Consider the following 26,568-nt stretch of genomic DNA (forward strand, 5'->3'; position numbering starts at 1 on the left):
CCCGTACTGCGCATGCAGACGAAGCTTCGTAAAATCTCCGAAGCTGAACGGCGCCTGCGCCGTGAGTGGAGGCGTTAGCCCCACCATCCAAGCGGACATAGGGTTGTGAATATTAGAGAGCCCCTCGCGGGCGAGCTTCGCTCTCGCCACGCTTCAGGCTCGGCCTCGCTGCGCTCGGCTCTTTTATATTCCTACTCTATGTCCACTTGGATAGTGGGGATAGAACCTGGACTCATGGCGCAGGCGCCGTTCATCCTCGGCAATTTTTGGAAAATCTGTGTTGCTGTGTACTGCGCATGCGCAATACGCAGCGGACACTATCGGATGAAGGACGTTGTATGACAAGACACCGGGAGGCGCCAGTTTTTCCATCAGATTAGGTGACCCGTCAGAACACGTGCCGGAAGTGGCGTTCCCTCGCCGCCATCTTGCTACACCCCGCACTCCTCCACAGTAAGGATAGAGTGAAAAGGGGGGCAAGCGGACGTCTTGTTACACCCACCACACAGTATTTTAGAACCACGCGAACGCGGTCACATTATGTTAAGCCGCGCCTCCCGGCGTCGTAAAACCTCTTAAAGGGCCGGGAGGCGCCAGTGTTTCCGTCAGATTAGGCGACCCGTCAGAATGTGTACCGGAAGTGACGTTCCATTGCCGCCATCTTGCTACACCCCGCACTCACCCACAGTAAGGATAGAGTGAAAAGGGGGGCAAGCGGACATCTTGTTACACCCACCACAGCTTCCCGCAACACAGTATTTTCTAACCACGCGTCTGCCGCGACAGCGGTCACGTTATGTTGGGCAGCGCCTCCCAGCGTTGTAAAACCTCTTAAAGGGCCGGGAGGCGCCAGTGTTTCCGTCAGATTAGGCGACCTGTCAGAATGCGTACCGGAAGTGACGTTCCATTGCTGCCATCTTGCTACACCCTGCACTCACCCACAGTAAGGATAGAGTGGAAAGGGGGCAAGAGGACATCTTGTTACACCCACCGGAGTTTCGCATTTTACACTTATTTTTAACAGAGTTGATTTAATGAAATACAGGATTTAGAACTCCGTCTGAATGTTTAGATGTCGAATTTTAAAAGCAGCGGTGTTCTGTCAGATTAACGAACATGTGAGATCTGTGGGCTCGCCGCTGCTTTTAAAATTCAACAAAAGAAAAAAAAAAAAACACATATAATCTGCAGTGCAAGTTTACAAAAGAGCAAGACGGGCATGAAGGAGTATGAAGGAGCTACAATTCCCAGCGGGTCCAAGGTTTTGGGACCCTCGAGGTGCCCATGATGAAGATACAGATAGAATGGTTATTAGAATGTGGTCTGTGAGATACCTGGCAGATATGTTGCTGTAGTGCATGTATGCCGCCACCACCACTCCGGTGCGCCCTCGATTTCCCTGAAAGAAAAAGAAAAAACAAAAAACTGGAGATGGGCCTACGCCAAATTTTGTCTGATCTTCTGACAGCTATGTAGTGTATGGGCCCACCTGACTGGAGACACATTGAATGGCTCAGGAAGGCTCCCATATTATTGTAGACAAAGACTCGGCCAAGCTCTACCGCACAATTGTAAAGTAATGAGCTGAATATCGAAGCTCGGGCTTGTTGCGTCCCACGAACATCAAAATAGTAAGAAATGCCAGCAACGCGATTTGCTTCTTCTTACAATTCTTTATTAGGCACTAACAGCAGTGCTACATCCCTATTGCTAACACGTTTCGGCTGGAGCCTTCCTGATAGCGTCAGGAAAGCTCAGGCCAAAACACGCCAACAGTGTCAAAAAGGAAATGCCGAGTCCAGTGTGGTTGTACGGTGTTCATATGCACAAGCGAACCACCAGACCGGCTATGCAATGACCCAGGGCCTTGCTGCCCTCAAGAGTGGGGAACCCTAGAAGTCAAAAATAGAAGAAAAGAGGGCGCACCAGCCTTGTTCATTATCCTTTGGGTGATATTTATTAAAAAGGGTACAAAAGAGAACTACTTACAAAACAGATGTACAAAATCTTGCGAAAATGAATAGTCATCAGAATAGCAGCATCAAGTCGTAGGTGAATGTCTCCAGAGGAACTCACAAAGGTTGCTGCCAGCTGACGCGTTTCAAAGGGACTTTCCTTAACAGTGACTGTTAGACATGTGCACTGACAAAAAATTTGTTCATTTTCATTTCATTCGTTTTTTTGCTTTTTTCGGAAATTTGGAAAATCGAAAATTCAGAAATTCGAAAATTCGGGAATTTTCACATTTCGATTTTTCGGATTTCCGAATTTTCTAATTTTCGGATATACAAATTTCCGAATTTCCAATTTTTTGGGATTTCCGAATTTTCGGATATCCAAATTTGGGATTTTCGGAACTCCGGATTTCCACGTTTTCAGAATTCGGGAATTCAAAGATTTGAAATTGCAAAAATTTGAAAATCTGAAAAAAAGAAAGAAAATAAGTTTAATAACTATTAAATTAACGAGTACAAATTTATCCGAAGTTACGAATTATCTGAAATAACAAATACCGCATCTAAACAAATGGAATGGAACAAACTAATAATAATTAATAAATAAATAATAATAAAAAGGTTTTATTATTATTATTAGATCATTACATTCCATTTGGTTAGATGCGGCATTCGTTATTTCAGATCATTCGTAACTTCAGATAAATTCGTACTTGTTACGTTCACAGACAAATTTGAAAGGGAATTCCAATATCTATTATTGAATAGTTATTATTTAGAATTAAACAGATTTTCTTTCTTTTTTCTGATTTTCGAATTTTCCAATTTTTGAATTTCCGAATTTCCAAAAATTCGGAATTCCGAAAATCCGAAATTCAGAAATTCGGAAATTCGAAAATTTCAGAAATTCATCATTTCGCAAATTTTGAAAAAAAAAAATAAATAAAAAAAAATCGGAAATTAACGAATTTGTCAAAATTCATTAAAAAACTAATTTGGAACTAAGCTAATTGCACATGTCTAGTGACTGTTAAGCTCTCAGGAAGAATGGAAGTCCCTTTGAAACGCGTCAGATAGCAGTGACCTTTGTGAGTTCCTTTGGAGAGTTTCATCTGCGACTAGATGCTGCTATTCTGATGATTATTCATTTTATTCATTTCGCGAGAGTTTGCGCTTCTGTTTGTAAGTAGTTTTCTTTTGTACCCTTTTTAATAAATATGATCCAAAGGATAATGCACAAGGCTGGTGCACCCTCTTTTCTTCTATATTTGTGGTTGTACGGTGAGTTGGGTTAGGCAGACCCAATTGGAGTTCTCGTCGCCCTGTGCCCCTAATAGACACAGGGTGACTTACACATAGGAGGGGCCGAGGAAGCTAGACAAGGAGCTTCCAGTGCTCTCCAAGGTATGCTGGGTTCCACAAGCCCCCCGCCCCAAGTGACTCCCATCACAGTTCCCTCTATTCTTGTTTAGGTTGACAATTGTTAAAATTTAAGATCTCCAATCACTTTATGTCTCAGTCCCAATGGTCAAAAAAGGACAAATCGAGAGGGTGAATCTCTCTTGCAGTGACCACAGTAAGATAGTCCTTCTACACTATCCAGTTAGAAAAGTGCATTGTCCATGTTGAGTCTTTTCTGTTATTGTAATTCTGTTTTTGTAGGATAAAAAGAAAAACAAAAAAGAAAAAAAAAAGTACCTTGTTGTGAATGACGACAACATTGTGGGGGTCGGCGTTCAGCCACGTGTCCATGGCTTTACAAATACTGCACACCTTCTCCAGTGCCGGGGCATGGAGGTCTGGCCACCCGAAATCCAACACCTGCATGGAGAGAAAACCAAACACGATGACACTGAGAAGGATTCTAAGATATAAAAAAAAAAAAAAAACAACAACAAAATCAGCAGTGGGTGTACGGACACTGAGAAGACACGGGATGGCGCAAAAACCTAGTGCATTACCACCACCAGATTTTACTAAAGAGCCAGAAACATACTCATGAACGTGAGAAGGTGCAAGCATTTCAGAAACCAACTCCAGCTTTAGGTGATGTCATGGTTGCTGCCGTTGGAAATCCCAACGTGTTTCAGGGGACATGCCCCCTTTCTCAGAGGGTGAGGACTGGGTGAGCTGGGATTGGCTTGGATTGTGTCTCCATGGCTAGAGAGCTATGGCCTGGAAAAATCCAACCGTATTCCATCCAATACAAGCAATTATAACTTAATAATAATAATAGAAAATATTACTTTTAAGATGCAATCTAAAATCGTTGCACCAGCTCTATAATAAAGATTTTTATTATACAAAAAAAAAAACATAACTTGTCTGGATTCCCAATGGGGCGGAAAGGTTTTGGTGCACAGGTCTGTCTTCTGTGTGTCTTCTGAAGCAATAGGAAAAATAGACAGCCGGCAACCTGAATCATCCACAGATGTTTTTGAGTTGCCGGCTGTCTATTTTTCCTAAAGATCTTGTTGATATATGTTGTCTTCCAAAGGGATTTAGTAGCTTTTGTAGATTAGTAATATGTCACACAAAGGCCAGCCAATACTGTGTGAGCTGGAGTAGAATCCAAGTCATGCAGCCTGTTCATTCTGTATGTGTGCCTCAGTAAAGCCTCGTACGCACGATCGGGTTGTTGGCCAACAAAACCGCGGAATTTTGTCCGAAAGGCGTTGGCCCAAACTTGTCTTGCATACACACGGCCACACAAATGTTGGCCAACAAATACGAACTTAGTGACGTACTACGCTGTTTTTCAGCTCTTTAGCGCCACCCTTTGGGCTCCTTCTGCTAATTTTGTGTTAGTAGAAGTTAGGCGAGTGTTGATTTGCGCTTTTCATTTAGCGGTTTTCAGTTGGTTTCTGAACGGCCGTTCGTCAACCAGACGTGTTGCGGAATCGGAGGAGATAACATGTTATTTATTATTGGCCTTGGAGTTATTGCTTTGACATTATGTTTTTGGTTGAATAATAATGATTTGATTTGGTATATTTTCTATATTTTTGGATGCATAGAATGTACTTTTGGTTAAGTTCTATTGGCAGATATCATGTCTAATTGTATTTGTTTTCTTTTCTTAAATGCACAATAAAAACATTGTGTATAATAATACTTGGCTGTGTGCTTTACTTCAAATGACAGTTTGGGAGTCGGCAGTTACATTTTAAAAAATTACAATGTAACATTAACAAGGGACACCAACATAGTTGTATCTTTGATCTTAAAAACTACAGGATAATGGTGTTGTGGTAACTTGCACCAAAAAAATAAAAAAAAATAAAATAAAAAAAAAATAAAAGCATAACAATATTATTCTTGATATCACGAAAAAAAAAAAACTTTGAAAATGAGTTTGCAATAACTCCATCAGTATCACCAGCAAAGCAGCTTCATTATTATCCCATTATAGAAGAAGAGAATTGTGCGCTGCATTTCCAGATTTCATCATTCGCCGCGTCACCAATGTTAATTCTCCATTACGAATGCTAGTTTACAAGACCGACCGCTTCCAGCTCCTCCTTGCTTCGGAGCATGCGCGTTTGTACTTTGGACTTTTGTCCGATGGACTTGTGTACACACGCACGGAAAATCCGACAACAGACATTTGTGGAAAATGTAAAAGACCTGCCATCCAACATTTGTTGACGGAAAGTCCAACAATTGTCCGATGAAGCGCACACACGCGGTCGGATATTTCCGCCAACAGCCCGTCATCACACATTTCCCGTCTGAAAATCCGATCGCGTGTACGAGGCTATAGAGCTCACGCAATCAGCTGTGTAGGAAAGTCAGCAGTTTTTCCTCCTCCTTGGAGGGATCCTATTCTACTCCCCATTTTGTTTTTTTTATTGCCTTCTCTATTGCCTACCACATGTTGGCCCTGAGGAAGGGGGAGGCTTTCCTCAGGGTTGGTTGTTCTTAATCAAAAATATTCTATACTCATCACTAGAGATGCGCACAATGGAAGCATTCATTTTGTTTTATTTTTGTTTGGTAAAGTGTTACTAAACCCACAACAGTAAAATCAGTCTGTATATGCAGCATAGCATGCTTGTTATACTCACTGTGGAACCTAAGGGGTTAATCCTCTGCACTGTGTAAAAAGGCTGTTTAATGCAGTCTTCTCTGATCCTCCCCTTCTTCCACTGCCCCCTGATAATTTCCTGATAACACAGAGCCTATGGAGTGAGGCTCTGTGTTACTATATTTACTAAAATAATTGCACATGCTCAGTTTTGTGTGTATTGCTAGATAGGTTTTTTTATTTATTTTTCTTGGGAGGGTGCCAATCAGCACTGTCCAGACAGAAGGTCAGGGGTCTTGCAGTCAGGGAACTCCTCCTACATGATTTAACCAGTGCTTGGCTGGACACTGATAGAAGTCACAAAACTGCTATGTACTGCTGATGAGAAAAGGTATTTAGCAGTTTATATTTACTGAAATAATCACATTTCCATGTTCTGTGTACTGAGGGAGACCAGATATAGTGAATGCAGGGTCCGGGGTTTAGTAACACTTTAAGTTTATAATTTCATTACATCACATTTGTTACATGATACATTTTTGGATTTCACTTTGTGTATTCGGATACCTTATGTATATTAGTTATTTTAAAATCTATTTGAAATTCTGATTTCGAGATTTGAAACTAGAAATTAAAATTTGCGGAAGAGGATTATATTCTATTCTATTTTACTCTATTCTATAGTAATCTATTCTTTTTTTTTTTTCCAATTTTATTTTTTATTCTATTGCTTTATATTCTATTTTATTCTATTCAATTATTTTCCATTTCTTTATTTTCTATGCTATTCTGTTTTATTCTATTATATTCCTTTATGTTCTATTCTATTTCATTCTATTCTAATTGGTTTTATTGTGTTCCTTCATTTTCTAGTCTATGCTATTCTGTTCTATACTTTTAGATTCTATTCTATAAAGGAACCTAAGTAGGAATCATCATCTTATTTCGTTTTGTTAGAATTTATTATTTCGGATTCGTTGAAATTCATTATTCTGTGATTTCGATAATTCGAATACATCCGAATCTCCGAATAACGAAAAATTTGTCCGAATTTTTGATTTGTAACGACGCAAATTGCACCAAGGTAAACGTAGGTTTTCACAAGCTACTTCTAAACTCCATACCCGAGGACCTGCTTATATAAATGGCCTCATTAAGAATGGAATGTGAACAATTTAATAAATTATCATACTAAAAAGCGCCTTAAGGGCTAGATCACACTTCCTGCATGGCGGTAATAATAGTAATAATGGTAACTGTGCACGGAACCACAATGCACTAGCACACCAGTCGCATGTTGGTGCTGTTGACCTTGACTTTGCTACCCAATGCACGTCCACAATGAACCTGTGTCGCAATGCACTACGCTGCTTAAAATGCGGTTGCTAAAAGCTAACGTGTTTCGGGGGACATGCCCCCTTTCTCAGAGCTGAGGACTGGGCAAGCTGGGATTGCCTTGGACTGTGCATCCGCAGCTGGAGAGCTATGGCCTGGAAAATCCATCCGTATTCCCTCCAATGCAGACAATTATAATATATGAATAAACAATAATAGAAAATATTACTTGTAGGATGCCATCTGAAAGCATTGAACCAGCTCTATACTAAAGATCTTTATTACACAACGAAAAAAAGCAACGCTTGTCCAGATTTGCAATGGGGGAGGGGGGGGGGGTCTCGGTGCACAGGCTGAAGTAATCAGTGACAGCTCCTATTCGGCCACATAGTAGAGTCAGCCTGCTCACCAGCATCCAGTGCGCCTAATCTAATTGGTCTGTCCTAGAGCCGGTCAGCCGATATCGCTATGATGTCATCGCGGCAGTCATGTCCATTTAGTAAGGTTCCTCAGAAGCAATAAGTTGTTAATAAGAGGATTTATAATTGGAGAAACGCACAGTCCTCCTGACACAAGACATCAGATAGAGCACAGAGTCCGGATCACATTTCCTGCCAGGATCTACAGAAGTCGTACATCTCAATGTTCTTATTTAATGAGCAGACTCCTCGACTGCTCTGTGCCAGTTCATGTCAACTCACATAAACCAGCCATTGGCAGCCATTGCATCCTTCCAGCCATAGAAGAATTGAACATACCAGAGTGCCCTGACACTGGTGGGGTGGAAGGGTGTGGTGGGATTTGTAGTTCCTCAAAAATTGTAGAGCTGTAAGCTGCTTCTTAAACCAACCTTGGTCCCACCACACCGGATTTCACAATATGGATTCCACTGAGCCTCATCAAGTCACGACATTTAGGCCTCATTCTAGCCAGTGGGGTCACTAGGGTGGGTGTCACCTGGTGCGGTAAAATATGGTCACCCCTGCCTCCCAAGGGGGTGACACCGTGTTGTCCTGCCATTGCTCCTAGCACAAATTGCCCCCTGCTCACACAAATCTCCCCAATCCCCTCTCCTAGCACAATCCCCCTTCCTTGCACAAAATCCTCCTCCTCGTACAAGTCCCCCCAATCTCCCCTCCTAGCACAAAATTCCCCACCTCGTACAAGTTCCCCCAGTCCCCTCTTCTAGCACAAATCTCCCCTCCTAGCACAAAATTCCCCACCTCGTACAAGTTCCCCCAGTCCCCTCTTCTAGCACAAATCTCCCCTCCTAGCACAAAAGTCCCCCTTCTCGTACAAGTCTCGCCAATACCCTCTCCTAGCACAAATCCCCCCAATCCCCCTCCTCGCACAAGTCCCTCCAATCCCCTTCCTCGCACAAGTCCCTCCAATCCCCTTCCTCTCAAGTCACCTGTCCTCACATAAACCCCCCCAATCTCCCCTCCTAGCACACATCCCCCCAAGCCCCCCTCCTAGCACAAAATCCCCCTCCTCGAACAAGTCCCCCCCCCCCCCCCCCCCCCCAAGTCTCCTCTTCTAGCACAAATCCCTTCAACCCCCCCTCCTAGCACAAATTCCCCCTCCTAGCACAAATCCCCCCACCCCAATCCCCCCTCCTAGCACAAAATCCCCCTCCGCGTACAAGTCCCCCCAGTCCCCTCTTCTAGCACAAATCGCCCCAATCCCCCCTCCTGGCACAAATCCCCCCACCCCAAGCCCCCCTCCTAGCACAAAATCCCCCTCCTCGTACAAGTCCCCGCCCCAGTCCCCTCTTCTAGCACACATCCCCTCAATCCCCCCTCCTAGCACAAATTCCCCTCTCCTAGCACAAATCCCCCCAATCCCCCCTCTGCGCACAAATCCCCCCCCAGCACAACCCCCCCTCCTCAAGGGGGATATTTTCCTGCAGGCAATAAAACTTTGGGAGCAGTCAATGGCATCAATTCGGAACTGACCTGTTTGTTGCTGGAATCGGGATGTGGCTAGGATATCTGCAGGAAGAAATGCTGTTGGTGCCGGCAATCGCAGCAGTCAACCCTGCGGCAACACGCCTGGATGGATGCCCGTCCCTGGCATTAGGAATGTCATTGGCCTTCCCCCTCACATGACAAGAGCTCTGCTACACCCAGGCGGGGAGGATTCAATGCAGCCGTACTGCCCGGAAAACTGCACGTCACTTCTAAATACAAAAGCCGAGCTTCTGTATTAGAAGTGAACACAGTGAAAGAAAAACACAGGGCTAGCTCCAGCTAAAATAAAGAGCCTTGCCTCCGGGACCTGGGATGGTGTCACGCCTCTGGCGGGTGTTGCCTGGGTGCGGGCCGCACCCCCCGCTCCCCCAATAGCAACGCCACTGATTCTAGAGCTTATTTTTAGAATGTACTCTAGCGGGACTCATACTATCACAATACAGTTTTTAATCAGTCTCATTTCATCACTTTCTGGGTTACATAAAGATTGATTCCACTATACCAATATGGTTTCCAGACTTCTTTCTATCTCAACATGTCTTCTTTTGGCCCTCTTTTTCTCTTTGGATTCTATTAGGCCTAATTCTAACAACTTGACTTCTATAGGGTCTTCAATCACAAAACATGTTTTTTATATGGCTTTCTTCTACCCGCACATGGCTTCTGTAAGGCCTTAATCTGCCTTAGTACCGTATGTCTTCTATAAAGCCATTTCTACAAGAACGTGGTTTCTTTATGGCCTTATTCTGCTACAACATGACTTCTATAAGACCTCATTCTTCTAAAGCATGGCTTCTACCAGGCTTCAATCTACTACAACATGACTTCTATAAGACCTCATTCTTCTAAAGCATGGCTTCTACCAGGCTTCAATCTACTACAACATGACTTCTATAAGACCTCATTTTTCTAAAGCATGGCTTCTACCAGGCTTCAATCTACTACAACATGACTTCTGTGAGCCCACGTACACACGGTCGGAGATTTTGCCAACCAAATCCGTCAGATTTTGCCCGTCGGATTTAGTCCGACGGATTGTGTCCGAAATTGTTGCATACACACGGTCGGGCCAAGTTGGCGAAAAATCCGATCTTTCAGAACGTGATGACGTAATTTCGTTACGATGGGACTACATACAGGCTAGTAGCCAATAGCTTTGATGTAGGAATTTGATCTGAGCATACGTGGCACTTGGTCCGATGAAAATGCTCTACACATGATCGGATTAGGTCCGTCCGGCCCAGTTGGTCGGGAAATATTTCCAACATGTTGGAAAATTGGGTCGGACGGAGATTCGGATGGAATCAGTCCGATGCATACCACACACAGTCGGATTATCTGACGACACGGTCCGATAAGACTCATTCCGACAGATTCTCCGACCGTGTGTACAAGGGCTTAGACCTCATTCTTCTAAAGCATGGCTTCTACCAGGCTTCAATCTACTACAACATGACTTCTGTAAGACCTCAGTCTGCTATAACATGGCTTTTAAAAGACCTCATTCTACTTGAACATGGCTTCTATAAGACCTCATTCTACCACAACATGGCTTCTATTGGACTGTGTTCTACCACAACATACCTTAGATAAGACCTCATGCTACCAAAATATGGCTTTCAACAGGCCTCAATCTACTACAACATGGCTTCTATACAGTAGTAACCGCTTCTATTAGGCCTCATTCTACCACAACATGGCTCCTATCAGGGCACAATCAACTAGTAGCTCTGAAGAAGAGGGGACACCCCTCGAAAAAGCATCATGTTTTTTGGACTCTTCCTTCCACAACTGTTACTGGCCAGCGGACCCTGCTAGACGAGCATCTGGTGGATTTTACATTTTGCTTGATTTTAACCTTTGTTTGTGAGTATGTCTCATACGCTTTTTAAAGATTTAACAATTGTCGCAAAGGTAATGCGCAAGGCCCAGTGCGCCCTCTGTCTTTTTTCTTTTCAGAGTTCTATTTGGGTATTCCCTGACCTGTTGAGAGTGGCAGCACAGCCAAATGCGGTGGCTAGACCAGTGGAGACATCTGTTTTCAATCAGCCGAACAGCAATTTCTCAAGCGCATGAGAATTTGTTTCTCTTTTTTTATTTACAATCTACTAACACTACTGACTACTATAGGGCCGCAATCTACTACTACATTACTACTATGCCACAATATGGTTTTCATCAGGACTCATTCTAGCACAACATTACTTTCTATAAGGCAATGTTTTACCAAGACACGGCTTCTACCAAGCCTCAGTCAACTACATGACTTCTGTAAGGCTACATGTACACTCGCCACCCCCCAAACATAACTCTCCTGGCAGCAGAAAAATGCTAAATGCTGCAAAAAACAGGTACCGCGTTTTTCCGGCGATTTTTCTGCATTTAGGTTTTTTCACAACATGCCTCTCCTGGACACGATTCTTCTGAGTTCAGGAGAGGGATGTTTAACTGCCCCTAAACTCTAATAAAAGCCTATGAGTACATGGACACAGGCTTTTATAGAGTAGAGTTCAGGGGCTTTGGCAAGAAAAAGCCAAAAGCTCCTAAACCCACGTTGAGGAACAGAAGTGTGTACATGAGGCCTTAGGAGTCAATCAGCTACAACATGCCTTCTTAATTACCTCATTCTACCCAAACATGGCTTCTATAAGATGTCATTCTACCACAACATGGCTTCTAGTAGGCCTTGCCCTACTACAACGTGGTTTCTATAAAGCCTCATTGTACCAAAACATGGCTTCTTTCAAGGCTCAATCTACTACCAAATGACTTCTATAAGGCGTGAATGTGCCACAACATGGTTTCTATTAGGCTTCATTTTATGACGTCTACCAGGCCTAACATATGACTACTTTAAGGCCCCATTATACTACTACATTACTACTGTAAGGCCTTAGTCTGGCACAATATGGCTTCTATCAGGACTCATTGTAGCACAACATGACTTCTATAACATGTCGTACTATCAGAATATGGCTTCGCTAAGGCCTCAATTTACCAGTGCATGGCTTTTACCAAGCCTCAATCCACTAAATGACTTCCATAAGGTCTTAATATGCCACAACATGGCTTAAAATAAGGCTTTATTCTACCACAACAGAGCTTCTATGCAATCTCATTTTACCACGGCATGTCTTCTATTTGGCCTCATTTTAGCACAACATGGCTTCCACCAGAGTTCATTTTACCTCAACATAATCACAACAAAATCTTATCATGCCAAAACGTATCCTCCCCCATTCCTTATTTTTACCAGAGGACCACACATGCTGCCACAGAATGGATTCCATTAGGTCACAGTCTATCACATCATGTTCTCTACAAGGCCAGATTTCGATCACAACTCCTAGGAAACACAAATCTGTTAACAGTCTCTTTTGTAAATCTTACCTTGGAATGGAGTTTGTTGATATCATGTCTACTCTCAGACAAATTAAAGATCTAAAACCATAAACAGAGAAAGGTTAAAGTTGACAGACAGGGTACTCAGTTCTACTTTGATATCAGAGGTCTACAATGAGAGCAAGAGAGTTACAATGAGAAACGTCCCACTTCTTGTTGCTCACCAGATAATTGTCTCCATGTTTGGACTTCAGCATATGTGCCACCTCCTTAAGGTTCCTACAGAAGGTGGCCTCCTCCGTCCCCTGGGAATATGTGACGGAGATGATCCGCTCGGTGATGTAGGTGAGGTCGAGTTCACAGCTGTCCTCCATGGTGTGAATAAAGCTAAAACTCCTGTAACGATAGACGGGACAAGCCACATGAAACTCCGGGAGACAAAATACAGGCCTGAAACATCTAAAATAGGGATATTTTACCTGTAAAAAGATTTGTAAAGCAATGCACATGTAATCCTTGCTGTGTTATTTGACTGCATACGACTAGGGAGGGGGTAAGGTGGCAATGCTTTTAAAAAAACAAGCATTCCCACAGTGAGCAAATGTTCATTATGGTAGGCACCATAAGGTGAACCTTGGACAGAAAAGGGACATGCCCTTGACGATGTATTTTTGAAGGTACCAGCTCCAAGTATAATGATAATTTTTGAACCTTTGACCATTACTCAACACTGCAGCTCAGGTCTTTACTCTGCACACCTAAACTGAATAATGGACTTAAAAAGGGAGGCCTGTAGGCAGGTACAGCCTACTTTCTCTATGGCAGGTGGCACTGCAGTTAGAGAGGAAGGCAAGGCAAGTCTATGGTTTCCTGGGTCACTGTGGAAGCTATCCAAATGGATGCTGCTGCTCCATGGTACCCTGGAAGCCATCTTGGGTCAGGCAGAGCCTACTTGAGGCTCTGGCTCCAAGGCTTAGTGCGTATTTTGCAAGTTGGTAGAGTAGATACAGGTACCTTGCTTGGTAGGGACAGGGCTAGCGACAGGGAAAGGATCCTGACAAGGAGGGAACATGCAGGGCTTGCAACTTCTCTGGACATCTTCCCGCTGGAGCACAAGACAGCTAGGCTGCATTCTACCGCTCTCAACTGGTGCTGTCAGTTCAGTTGAATCCTGCTGTCTACATGCTGTTGGACCTGTGAGTGTTCCCGGTTGGGTTGCCTTGCCCCTGGGTTATTCGTGAACTGTCTTTGCAATATTTCGATACAAGTTCTTTCATTGTGCTAGGACTTGTAGGTTATTGCCGCCACACCACGCTGCACCCCACCTACAGGCCAGCAATTCGAGCATTTGCCTGATCATTAAGTTTGTTTGCTTATTTTCTGGATACGTCTGTCTCTGACTATTTATGCATTAGATTATTATCTGTGTATAGTTCTGACTGTGTTTGTACCCATTTGGTCTTTGCCTATCGGTCTGTTACCCCTTCCATTGTACATCATTGCTTCATTTACATGAATGGAATCTGGACTCTGTTTCACCTCTCCAGTGCGGTCTAGAACCTTGGACTCTGGACATCAGGTCTGCCAAGTCTGCAATTGTCTGCTATTTGCTCTGATCATCCATCGGAGAACTTACAATACAGAAGGTCAACTGACCTCTTCACAGACCTGAAACAAGCCACAAAAGTCCGGCCCTGTGCTGCAAGCTTGTTTCAGGTCATGATGGACTCAAATCAGGATCAGTATGACAGCCCCAGAGGCTTCCTCTTCAAAAACAAGTCAGCAATCTGTAGCTCCTATAATTCTATCCCACCCAAGTTCACTTTAAGGGTGACATGTTTCATGTGAATGTTGACATCCTGTCTGAATCCCAAAACATCCCCATAAACACACCACTTTCCACAGAAAAACAAGCCAGTGCGTGATATGGGAATCACATGTGCTGGTCGTATAAATGGGCTTCCTTCTCTCCCGAGTTCTCTCCGTACTCAGGAAATTTCCATGCTGGATTCTAGAGGATCACAAGGGGAAGGAGGTATGTGAGCAGCCTCACCCTGTGTACCGACACAGCAGCCAGGACACCACATTTCTGCATTTATCTGACCTTCTGTATATTGAACGAGAAAGTGTGAGTGCTATAAAAAAAAAAAAAGTGTCTGGCATTCTCCAGCAAACAGGCTAACTTGCACTTAATGATCCAAAAATCTGAATCAAGTATATATGAAGGCAACTAGTTCATCTAGAGTGGCTTTTTTCAACCTTTCGACACCAGAGGAACCCATAAAATAAGGCCTCTGGGAGGCCAATGAGAAAAATTCCCCTTACATTGGTGGTCAGAGGGAACAATGTTCCTTACATCGGTGGCCAGTGGGAAGAATGTAAAGAATGTTCCTTACATTGGTGGTCAGTGTAAAGAATGTTCCTTACATTGGTGGTCAGTGTAAAGAATGTTCCTTACATTGGTGGTCAGTGTAAAGAATGTTCCTTACATTGGTGGTCAGTGAGAAGAATGCTCCTTACATTGGTGATCAGTGAGAAGAATGTTCCTTACATTGGAGGCCAGTGGGAAGAATGTTCCTTATATTGGTGATCAGTGAGAAGAATGTTCCTTATATTGGTGATCAGTGAGAAGAATGTTCCTTATATTGGTGATCAGTGAGAAGAATGTTCCTTATATTGGTGATCAGTGAGAAGAATGTCCCTTTGATTGGTGGTAAGTGGGGAGAATGCTCATTATATTGGTGGTCAGTGGGGAAAATACTCCATACATTGGAGGCTAATGGGTGGAATGCACTCTTACAGCGGTGATCAGAATGCCACCTTTACAGGCAGCTAAAAACATAATTGGGTTCATGCATCTGGCATTGCAAGTAGCGTTGACCTCTGAACTATCCTGCCCCATGAAATGAGAGTTCAATCAGCCACAGCTCCAGAAACTCCTACCAACCTTTAGAGGAACCCTGGTTAGAATGGCTGATCTAGGATCAGACAGCAAAGGGTAAGTGTAGCAAGCACAATTGTTGTCCGTCTGGACAGGGTAGAGAAGGAGGACAACTTCTGTTGGGTTATTATTACTGATTGTTCCCTTCTGGGGACACCCTCTCTGTCTTTCCTGGTGACCACTGTCACCAGTACAAAAACTGATGGAAAATCCAAACTTTTATAGTCGTCACCAGAGCAAGAGGTAAGAGTAAATATTCCAATGGGCTTCAATTTGTCTTTTATATCCCTCTGGGATTCAGCTTTACCATCCAGCTACAATTTATTACATGGGAGGTGTACAGAGGTTGGGGGTAGTAGTTTGTTGAATTTACTGAACGACAGCCAGGCTTGTCACACCAAACACCTCCACAGGATGATCTACTAGCCCCATCCTAGCAACAGGAACATTTCATTTACTCGTTTAAGGAGCAATAATGTGCATGCAGCTCCAAATCTCACCTTGATGGCCTGCGGCGGGATTGCGTACTCCTGGAGGACTTAGTGGAACCCTGTAAAGAAAAAAAAAAAAAAAAAAAAGAAAAAAAAAAAAAGTACCACATGGGTTTATTTCTCTGAATATTCATCCTTATTCACTATTGTACAAAATGCAGTTTACAGCAGCAAATAAAGCAACTGCAATGGCACCGAAACAGTGCTAAAAAATTGCCTTAGGCATGCTAAAATAACCTACAATAATATTGACTGAGAGGCCAATTTAGCATGTCTTAAGTGCACGCAAAGGTGCATTAGGCTTGAACTTTGATGAATTGGGGCCATTGTCTTCTGCATAGCTCCACCCTGCATTAACCACTTCCAGTCCAGGGCAGTTTTTTTTTTTTTTTAAGCAGAGGCCCTAGAGAATAAAATGGTGGGTGTTGCATATTTTTATGTCACACGGTATTTATGCAGAGATTTTTTTGTGAAGAGATTATTACTTTCATTAATTTTAATACACAAAAACACAATATAATAACTATTTGCTAGGTAAAATATAAAAGATGATGTTACACCGAGCAAAAAAGATACCACAAATGTTTTGCTTTAAAATTGTATACGCCCGTGGAGCGGCACCCAACCACAGTACCTAAAAATCTCCATAGGCAGTGCTTTAAAAGCCTTTACAGGGGCGCTTGTTTATTAAAAAATAAATAAATAAAATGCACATTGTTATTGCATGTACAGGGAATATAAACATCCCTTGTGATAACAATAAGCAGTAACAGGTCCTCTTCACTGAGACATCGGGGGTCTATTAGACTCCAGATGTCTCCTCTGGCTTCCAAAGCATTGGATGAAACCAGGATCGGTTGGATGAAACCAGGATCGGTTGGATGAAACCAGGATCGGTTGGATCTGATGCTTGCACAAGCCGGCAACTGTTTGTAGACAATAACCCAAAACCAGAAGTAAAAAAATCCTCCATCGGATGCCGCCAGTCGTATTCTTGATGGGCATGATCCGGCACTTCCAGGTAGGGGGTGCACACTGTTTTTGCTGTGATAAGCCACAGCAGAAGCCGATCAGTGGGTGTCGGCCATTGAATGTCCGGTGAGGAGAATAACAGAACACAGCTCTGCCCATGTAAACAAGCAAGAGCTCCGTCATGACAGTGGGGATGTGATGGATTTTTTTTTTTTTTTCCCTGCAAAGCACATCTCTTAGTGAAAGAACAACACACAGTACACAAAAACACTGGCTAGGCACACAGTTAACCCTTTTGATCAACCTAGATGTTTACCCCTTCCCAGCCAGTGTTATTAGTACAGTGACAGTGCATATTATCACTGTATAAGCGTCAGTTAGTGTCAGATTGTCCATCACAATATCACAGTTGCTGATCACTGCCATTAGTAGTATAAAAAATAAACAACAATTCAAATATAAAATACACACCATAGCTTGTAGAGGCTTTAACAAACCAATCAATATACGCTTATTGAGATTTTTTTTCCCCAAAAAATATGGAGCAGAATACAAATTGTCCTAAATATATGAAGAAATTCGATTTTTTTAAAAAATGTATTGGATTTGTTTTGTAGCAGAAAGAAGAAAGGCAGAGCAAAAAATAAAAAAACAAATCACAGAGGTGATCAAATACCACCAAAATAAAGCTCTATTTGTGGAGGGGAAAAAATGACAAATTTAATTTGGATACATTGTTGCATTGTTGTAACTGACGCAATTGTCAGTTAAGGCCGGGTTCACACTGGTACGACAAACGCTTCGACATTGGCAGCTCATGTTGCATCATGTGTATAAATCAATGCTTCCCTATGAGAGCCATCTTAACTGGTCCGACTTTGAAAAAGGTTCCTGCACTACTTTGGTTCCAACTTTGATCCTACTTCAGCCCACTGAATATCACTGAAGTCGGATCAAAGTTGGATCATCGTCTTAACTGATCCGATTTTGGCATGTGACTTGTGCTATGAGGATCTGGAATGAGAACTTCTCGCAGAGTTCCCCCTCCAAGACCATACCACACCCTTCGTTCTGCTTTGGATTTTAAGAAGAACTCCCACGCTAAAAAAAAACGGTGTGGGGGTCCCCCTCCAAAATCCATACCAGACCCTTATCCGAGCAAGCAGCCCGGCAGGTCAGGAAAGGGGGTGGGGATGAGTGAGCTGGACTATACCAGGCCACATGCCCTCAACATGCTGGGATGGCTGCTTTGGGGCATAGGGGGCCCTGCGCCCCCCACCCCAAGGCACCTTGTCCCCATGTTGATGGGGACAAGGGCCTCTTCCCGACAACTCTGGGCGATGGTTGTGGGGGTCTGCAGGCTTATTGGAATCTGGAGGCCCCCTTTAACAAGGGGCTCCAAGATCTCGGCCCCCCACCCTATGTGAATCAGTATGGGGTACATTGTACCCCTACACATTCACCTTAAAAAAAAAAAAATAAAAAAAAAAAAGGGTCAGAAATAAAAAAAACAGTACAGGTTTTTGACAAAGTAATTTATTAAAGCAGCTCCGGCGTCTCTTCTCCTTACGTTTTCTTCTCCCTCCGGCGATGTCTTCCTTCTCCTGTTCTTCTCCCACCACCGATGACTTCCTCTGGTTCAGTTCTTCTCCCTCCACTGATGTTTTCTTCCGCTCTTGGTTCTCCTCTCTCCACTGTCCTCTCCCTCTGCTGGTTCTCCTCTCTCCGCTGTCTTCTCCCTCTGTTCTTCCACCGAACTTCTCCCGACGCTCTCTCCTGCTGTAATGCTAGGTCTGCTGTGTGCAATTACTTGCATAGCTACGGGATGTGGCCACCCGGTGTCATCATCCGGAGGCCCCACCCCCTTGTGACATCACCACCCGTGGCACGATGGGGCAGTGATGTCACAAGGGGGCGATAAGCCCGCAGACCCCCACAACCACCGCCCAGGGTTGTCGGGAAGAGGCCCTTGTCCCCACACCCCTTCCCCATGTTGAAGGCACCCCCCTTTCCTGACCTGCATGCTCGGATAAGGGTCTGGTATTTTTTTTTGGCGTGGGAGTTCCCCTTAAAATCCATACCTTTGGTCTGGTATGGTCTAGGAGGGGGAATCCTATGCTTTTTTTCTTTTCATTTTGGCACCGAGTTTCCCCTCAAGATTCATACCAGACACAAAGGGCCTGGTATTGTCGGGATCAAAGTTGGATCCCGTTAATGGAAGTCGGATGGAACTCAGACTTCAAGTCGCAGGGCAAAGTTGGAGCCACAGTCGTACAAGTGTGAATCCAGCCTAAGTGTGATTTGAGCCCATTCATTTTGTATTGATGCAAATTTCACCACAAAGTATCTGTTTCAGTATCGGGAGCACTTGCGCTGGTACCGATACTCACGCATATGCTTGGTATCGGAATTGATACGGATACTGGTATCTGTGCATTCCTTGAATTCTCCAATGTCAATTGAGAATCTGTGGACTGTGCTACAAAAACACATCTGATCCATGGAGGCCCTCACCTCCCACCTTACAGGTTCTGCTCCTTATGGGTTGCTACCAGAGCATTCCCTCAGAGGTCTAGTGTGCAGTACATGTCTCTATGGGCTATGGTGGGTGGTCATAATGTTGTGGCTAATCGGTGTATATAAGCCCTGATGAAGGGTCTCCAAAACCGTGTTGGCTCTCCCATCTACGTGTTGGACTCTGACCGTTGGCGTGGCATTCTTACTGCTTCTCACACAAAGCAACATAAACCCAACAGGGGTTTTGCCCTATGGCCTCTATCCCACCATAAACATAAAACAATCATTGACCGAAGTTACATTTATACACTTTTTTTTTTAATGAATGTAATCAGAGTCAGATATTTCCAGGGACAGTCCTCCAATCCCTGGGGCTAAAAATGTTGGGAAGTTTGTTAGACACGGACAGGATATTTACTAAACACATTCTTCTCCTCCATGGATATGAAGCCAGCAATGTCACAGTGACGTTGTCCGAATTTGTCACACTGAAGTTTTAGAATAACACACTAATGTCTTTATCGGGCCTGATCTGTATCTGATTAGCTGTGGCTTCTTGAAGTGTTGGTATTCACGCTGCCCGGGCTATGCTTACCCCCCTCGCCTCTCTGCGTTTTGTCGGTGCGTTGCGCATTCAGGTCATATGCAGAGCTCTGCGCACTTGTGACCCGTTTTGTCGGTCCTTTCGAAGTTTCATAAGCTGTCCCTGCAGAAATATCATATGATCCAAAAACAGAGGAGACCTTGCCAGAGGATTTTAAAATTGCGCTCCACAGGACACAAAGGGGTTTTATTTATAAATCATCTGCTGAGATATTCATCCTGCCAAACTTTGCATACATCTGTTCCACTCAAATGCTGGCAAAATCAAAATGTTAGAAGGCTATTTTCTCTCCAGGTCAGATGTTCTTCCTTCATAAGAATAATGTAAATCGGGGAAATACCACAATATGGCCACTAGATGGAGCTGATGATTAGAGTAATAAAATCGACTTATTTATCATGATTATTAGTGCCATCAGAGCCACTAGAGATAACTAAGAACAATGCTACCTGATCGAGGGAGTGTAACAGATAGAGCACAGGAAATTATCAGCTCGTTGGGTTTCTGGTAGGATTAAATTGTATTTTTTGGCACTTATTAAAACGATATAACAAAACATTTTTAAGGGGATAATTATAGTGATATTAAACCCAGAGTATTTTTGCATGTTTATTTCAGGCCAAGTAAAACAGGTAAATTAGATCAGGGGTCTCCAAATGTTTCAGTATGAGAGCCACAGTGTATATTTTACAAATATTTGCCGGCTGAGAAAAAATCCCCTTCAGAGTCCCCTTTACAACAGATGCCCTCTATTCAGGGCCCCCACTGAATTCAGTTTTATATTAGGGTTCCTATAGGAGTCCCCCTTAAGTTATTATCCTCAATAGAGTACCCATCAGGGTCACCTTTACATCCAAATTCCCAACAGAATTCACCTTAAATCAGCATACCCATTAGAGCCCCCTTACAAAGTCCCTTACAAAGTCCCTATCAGTGTACCCTTTAGATCAGGGTCCTCATCAGAGTTCTCCCTTACATCAGGATCCTCATCAGAGTCCCCTTTACATCAGGGTCCTCATCAGAGTCCCCTTGACATCAGGGTCCCTACCAGAGTTCCACCTTACATCAGGGTCCTCATCAGAGTCCTCCCTGACATCAGGGTCCCTACCAGAGTTCCCCCTTACATCAGGGTCCTCATCAGTGTCCTCCCTGACATCAGGGTCCCTACCAGAGCTCCCCCTTACATCAGGGTCCTCATCAGTGTCCTCCCTTACATCAGGGTCCTAATCAGAGTCCCCTCTTACAGAATCTAGGTTCTCGTTTTTGGGGGTTGCACACTCCACTTGAGTGCTTCCATCAGTATACTGCTTCCTCCAGTCTAAACATAGATATACGATATTATAGGCACCTATTGCAACCAAGAACTAGACAGCACTTGTTTGGCTGCAAAACTGGAACTTTTATTGAACAAACTAACACAGACTATATAATCCACAGAAGGACAGCCCCCTCCTGATCCCATTACCGTAACAATACAACTTATGCACAGAAAAATAACAACAATCGACATATACTATAAACATTACATTAATTAGCCACCTGGATGACTCGGCAGTCTCATTCCAGATCAGACTGGCCGGCTTCTGGCTCACAAGGTACAATACACATTATTAGAAGTATAAACACATCCTTCAATAGTTTGCTAGCAGAAATAGGCGTGTTAGTTAGCACGATTAGCAATACAAACAGTGATCTCCCCCCTCCTCAGCCTACCTAGTACACAACAGGAGACCCAGGGCTTACCAGATCTTATTAGCCAGCTTTCTGTTCGCATATATCTGTCCACTGTGTCCTAAGTTGGCAGAGACCATCATGGCCCCCTTAATAATCTCCTTTTGCATTACATAACAGGACATCTTCCTAAATGCTTGTAGCTCCCTCAAATGCCAGGGCCAATAGTCAGTAGGAAAGAGGCTAGCATTCAGTCCCCTCCTAAAGCCTCTGTCCCGGATGAGTCTGTCACAGGGGAGCTGAAGTAAAGACCACACAGCCTGGGCCAAAAAATTTTCAGAATGAAACAAATATTCATTTTCACAAAGTCTGCTGCTTCAGTGTTTTTAGATCTTTTTGTCAGATGTTACTATGGTATACTGAAGTATAATTACAAGCAATTACAAGCATTTCATAAGTGTCCAAGGCTTTTATTGACAATGACATTAAGTTTATATGGAGTCAGTGTTTGCAGTGTTGACCCTTCTTTTTGAGTTTTGTCAGAATTTGTTTGGAGGGGGGGGGGGGGGGGGGTTGTTCACCCGTCTCTTAAGGGTTTGACCACAAGCTGTCAATGGGATTAAGGTCTGGGGAGTTTCCTGGCCATGGACCTAAAATATTGATGTTTTGTTCCCCAAGCCACTTAGTTATCACTTTTGCCTTATAGCAAGGTGCTCCATCATGCTGGAAAAGGCATTGTTCCTCACCAAACTGTTGTTGGATGGTTGGAAGAAGTTGCTCTCGGAGGATGTTTTTGTACCATTCTTTATTCATCGCTGTGTTCTTAGGTAAAATTGTGAGTGAGCCCACTCACTTGGCTGAGAAGCAACCCCACACATGAATGGTCTCAGGATGCTTTACTGTTGGCATGACACAGGAATGATGGTAGCAATCAACTTTTCTTCTCCAGACAAGGTTTATTAGGTATGCCCCAAACAATCAGAAAGGGCATTCAGAGAAAATGACTTTACCCCAGTCTTCAACAGTCCAATCCCTGTACCTTTTGCTGACTATCAGTCTGTCCCTGATTTTTTTTTCTGGAGAAAAGTAGCTTCTATGCTGTCCTTTTTGACACCAGGCCATCCTCCAAAAGTCTTCTCCTCACTGTGCGTGCCAATATCCTCACACCCGAAAGGGTTGCCAACCGCCAGTATATTTACAGTTTGTAAAAAATCAGTGATTTTTTATTTTTTTTTACAACTGGCAGTAAAAATCAGGGGTTGATAATTTCATGGTTGTTGACTTTTTAAGTGTAAATCAAGCAAATTACTTTGTTATAGGTATTGTCAGTTTTTACATATCATGTTTATATTGTTGAAATATTCACTGTGTTCGTTTTCAATAGGAGTCCTGTAATTTCTCTGGTTGTCAGGAAAAAAAAATGTGCTCCGCCAGTAAATTTTCCATATTTTGTCAGTAAAAAATGCAGCGGGAAGTTGGCAACCCTGACACCCGCCTGCAGCCAGGCCCGAGCAAGCGCTGCACTGGCGGTGCCCCGATCCCGAAGCTGAATCAAATGTAGGAGACGTTCTTGGCACTTGCTGGACTTTCTTGGGCACCCTGAAGCCTTCATCACAACAATTGAACCTCTCTCCTTGAAGTTCTTGATGATCCGATAAATGGTTGATTTTAGGTGCAATCTTTTTAGCAGCAATAGCCTTGCCTGTGAATCCCTTTTTCTGCAAAGCAATGATGGCTGCACGTGTTTCCTTGAAGGTAACCATGGTTAACAGAGGAAGAACAATGATTTCAAGCACCACCCTCCTTTTAAAGCTTTCAGTCTGTTTTCCTAACTCAATCAGCATTACAGAGTGATTTCCAGCTTTGTCCTCGTGGACAAGGACATCTGTGTTAACAAGAGAATCACTGACAGGATGTCAGCTGGTTCTTTTGTGGCAGAGCTGAAATGCATTGGAAATGTTTTTTATGGGATTAAGTGCATTTTCATGGCAAAGAGGGACTTTGCAATGAATCTGATCATAAATTCTGGGGTATATGAAAATTGCCATCATAAAAACCTAGGCAGCAGACTTTGTGTAAATTCATTTTTGTGTCATTCCCAGAACTTTTGGCCACAGTTGTAGACAGCCTCTATTGACGTTAATCCTCATTCTATGTACATTGACGATATGCCAATGACCCCAGCTGAAAGCTTGATAAAATCCTGTAGAGGGCTGGATGTGGTCATAGTTTGGAGACTTCTGCAATCGAGGAAAACACCTTCCACCTGAGATCCGTGTCCTTTCTGAGTTGTTTCTGACTCGATTCTTCTGTGCCTTTGTCTGAAATCACATGGACTTCACATCGCAATCACATTGACCTTTGTTTGCAATCACATATGATAAAGAGGAAGTCAGATGTAGTGGAACAGAATAAGGTGGATTTACTGAAAACACAAAGCAAACATGAATGCCGGCCATTAAAGTCCAGTTCAAGACTGAAGTACGGCACGCCAAATCCTCCAAAACATAACAAACCAGAACGGAAAAAAAAAAAAAAAAAAAAAAACACTGTACCAATCTCCTCTAAATCTAACAACTATGTAATATAAGGGCCCATACAATCCAATACAAGTTACAGTGCTAGAGTTGTAAGCCCAAAGTGTCAATTTGCCACTCTAAGGCTTGTGCATTTTGCAATGCGACTCTGGACACAAAGTCGCATGACAAGGCGCAGCCAATATTTTTCAATGGAAGACGTTCCAATTGCAGCAACTATACAAAGGTTCCTGCACATCTTTGATGCGACTTTCATGCACCTTGATTGCCACAGACTGCAATGTAAACGCTCAAAAGTTGCATCTTAATATTACATCAAAGTCTCACCCATCCAAAGTAAAATTGCAATGGAAATCGCACAACTTTGGAGTCGCACAAGTGTGAATGGAGCCGAAGGCCGCGTACACACGGGCGGATTGTCTGCCCAACTAAGTTCGGCAGACAATCCGACAGACAGTCCCTTCAAAATTAGCATGAACGGACTTGACCACACACGATGAGCAGACAGTCCGCTGAAAGCGTGCGTGATGACGTGTACAGCACGTACGACGGGACTAGAAAAACGACGTCCTATACACTGCAATGCAACCTTCGGCCGTGTAAACCCTTTCTGAGCATGCACCATACTTAGTCCGTCCAACTTGCCTACACACGAGCGGACTGTCCGCTGAAACCAAGTTTGGACGGACAAAACCAAGTTTGAACGGACTGTCTTACGGAAATTCCGTAAGACTTTGTTCGTCAGATTGTCCGCTGAAAAAGTCCGCTGAAGCCCACATACGAGCGGATTGTCCGCTGAAACACGGTGGACTAAGTTGGACAGACAATCCGCCCGTGTGTACGCGGCCTAAGAGGCATATTTAGAAAGCCGTGGGTGTCAAATTTGTTTTGGTATCAGGATGTCATACTTATGAACCCCCAATAATGATGTCATACATGTGAACCCCATGTGTCAATGTGCCATTGTTGTGAAATTTCAAGGGATATATTTATGACCAATGAGTGTGTTGTGATATCAGAGTGTTATAGTTATGTACCTGAGTCATAGTTATAGGACCCCCAATAATAAGGGTGTCATTCATGTGAACCCCAAGTTTCAACGTGCCATAGTTGCAAACCCTAAGGGGCATATTTATCAAGCCATGGATGTCAAGTATGTTATGGTATCAGTGTCATAGTCATGGACTCTCACTAATAAGTGTACTATAGATGTGAACCCCAAGAGTCAATGTGCCATAATTGTGACCCCAAGTGTTAATGTGCTATAGTTACGAACCCTAAAGGATATATTTATCAAGCAGTGGATGTCAGTGTGTTAAGGTTTTAGGGTTTCATAGTTATGGATTCCCAATAATTAATGCCTGGTACATGTGAACCCCAAGTGTCAATGTGCCAGAGTTATGAACCTTAAGGGGCATATTTATCAAGCCGTGGATGTCAGTGTGTTAAGGTATCAGAGTGTCATAGTCATGGATTCCCTATAATACTGTAAGTGTGCAATACATGTGAACCCTAAGAGTCAATGTGCCATGGTTGTGAAACATAAGGGGCATATTCATCAAGCAGTGGATGTCAGTCTGTTAAGGTATCAGGGTGTCAGTTATAGATCCCCAATAATTGTGTGGTACATGTGAACCCTATGTGTCAGGGTGCCAGAGTTGTGAACCCCAAGTGCATATTTATCAAGCCGTGGATGTCAAGTGTGTTATCGTATCAGGATGTCATAGTCACGGACCCCCAATAATAAGTGTGCCATACATGTGAACCAGAAGAGTCAATTTGCCATATATGCGAACCCCAAAAGTCAATGTGCCATAGTTGTGAACCCCCAGAGTCAGCATGCCATGGTTGTGAATCCTAAGGAGCATAGATATTAAACAGTGGTCGTCAGTGTGTTATGGTATTAGGGTGTCATAGGTATTGACCCCCAATAATAAAATGTGTTGTACATGTGAACCCCATGTATCAATGTGCCATATTTGTGATATTTATCAAACCATGGATGTCTGTGTGTTATGTATGAAGGTGTCATAGCTATGGACCCCTAAGAATTGTGTGTCGTAGTTGTGGACCCCAACTTTCAATGTGTCATAGTTTTGAACCCCTGAAGACCTGGTTCAAACCAGTGTGGTTCTGAAGTTGCCCTCCCTTCAGTGAGACATCAATGCAAGTCACAATTAAATTGCATAGAAATAGCGCAGGAATC

At 43.4% G+C, this 26,568-nt stretch overlaps 1 protein-coding gene across 1 annotated transcript in view; it reads right to left on the bottom strand.

The window, feature by feature from the left end:
* Positions 1 to 26,568, bottom strand: part of TNS1 (tensin 1) — a gene marked incomplete in the record, with an annotated part of 696,726 nt that overhangs the window by 202,154 nt on the left and 468,004 nt on the right. The window contains 5 exon segments of the mRNA XM_077449641.1: positions 1,335 to 1,399; positions 3,654 to 3,776; positions 12,678 to 12,728; positions 12,854 to 13,025; positions 16,071 to 16,120. Coding sequence (XP_077305767.1) covers positions 1,335 to 1,399; positions 3,654 to 3,776; positions 12,678 to 12,728; positions 12,854 to 13,025; positions 16,071 to 16,120 — 461 coding nt within the window.

Source organism: Lithobates pipiens, unplaced genomic scaffold (genome assembly GCF_037356315.1).
Source record: "Lithobates pipiens isolate NorthernLeopardFrog02 unplaced genomic scaffold, aLitPip1_a1.2 Scaffold_22, whole genome shotgun sequence".
Lineage (NCBI taxonomy): Eukaryota > Metazoa > Chordata > Amphibia > Anura > Ranidae > Lithobates > Lithobates pipiens.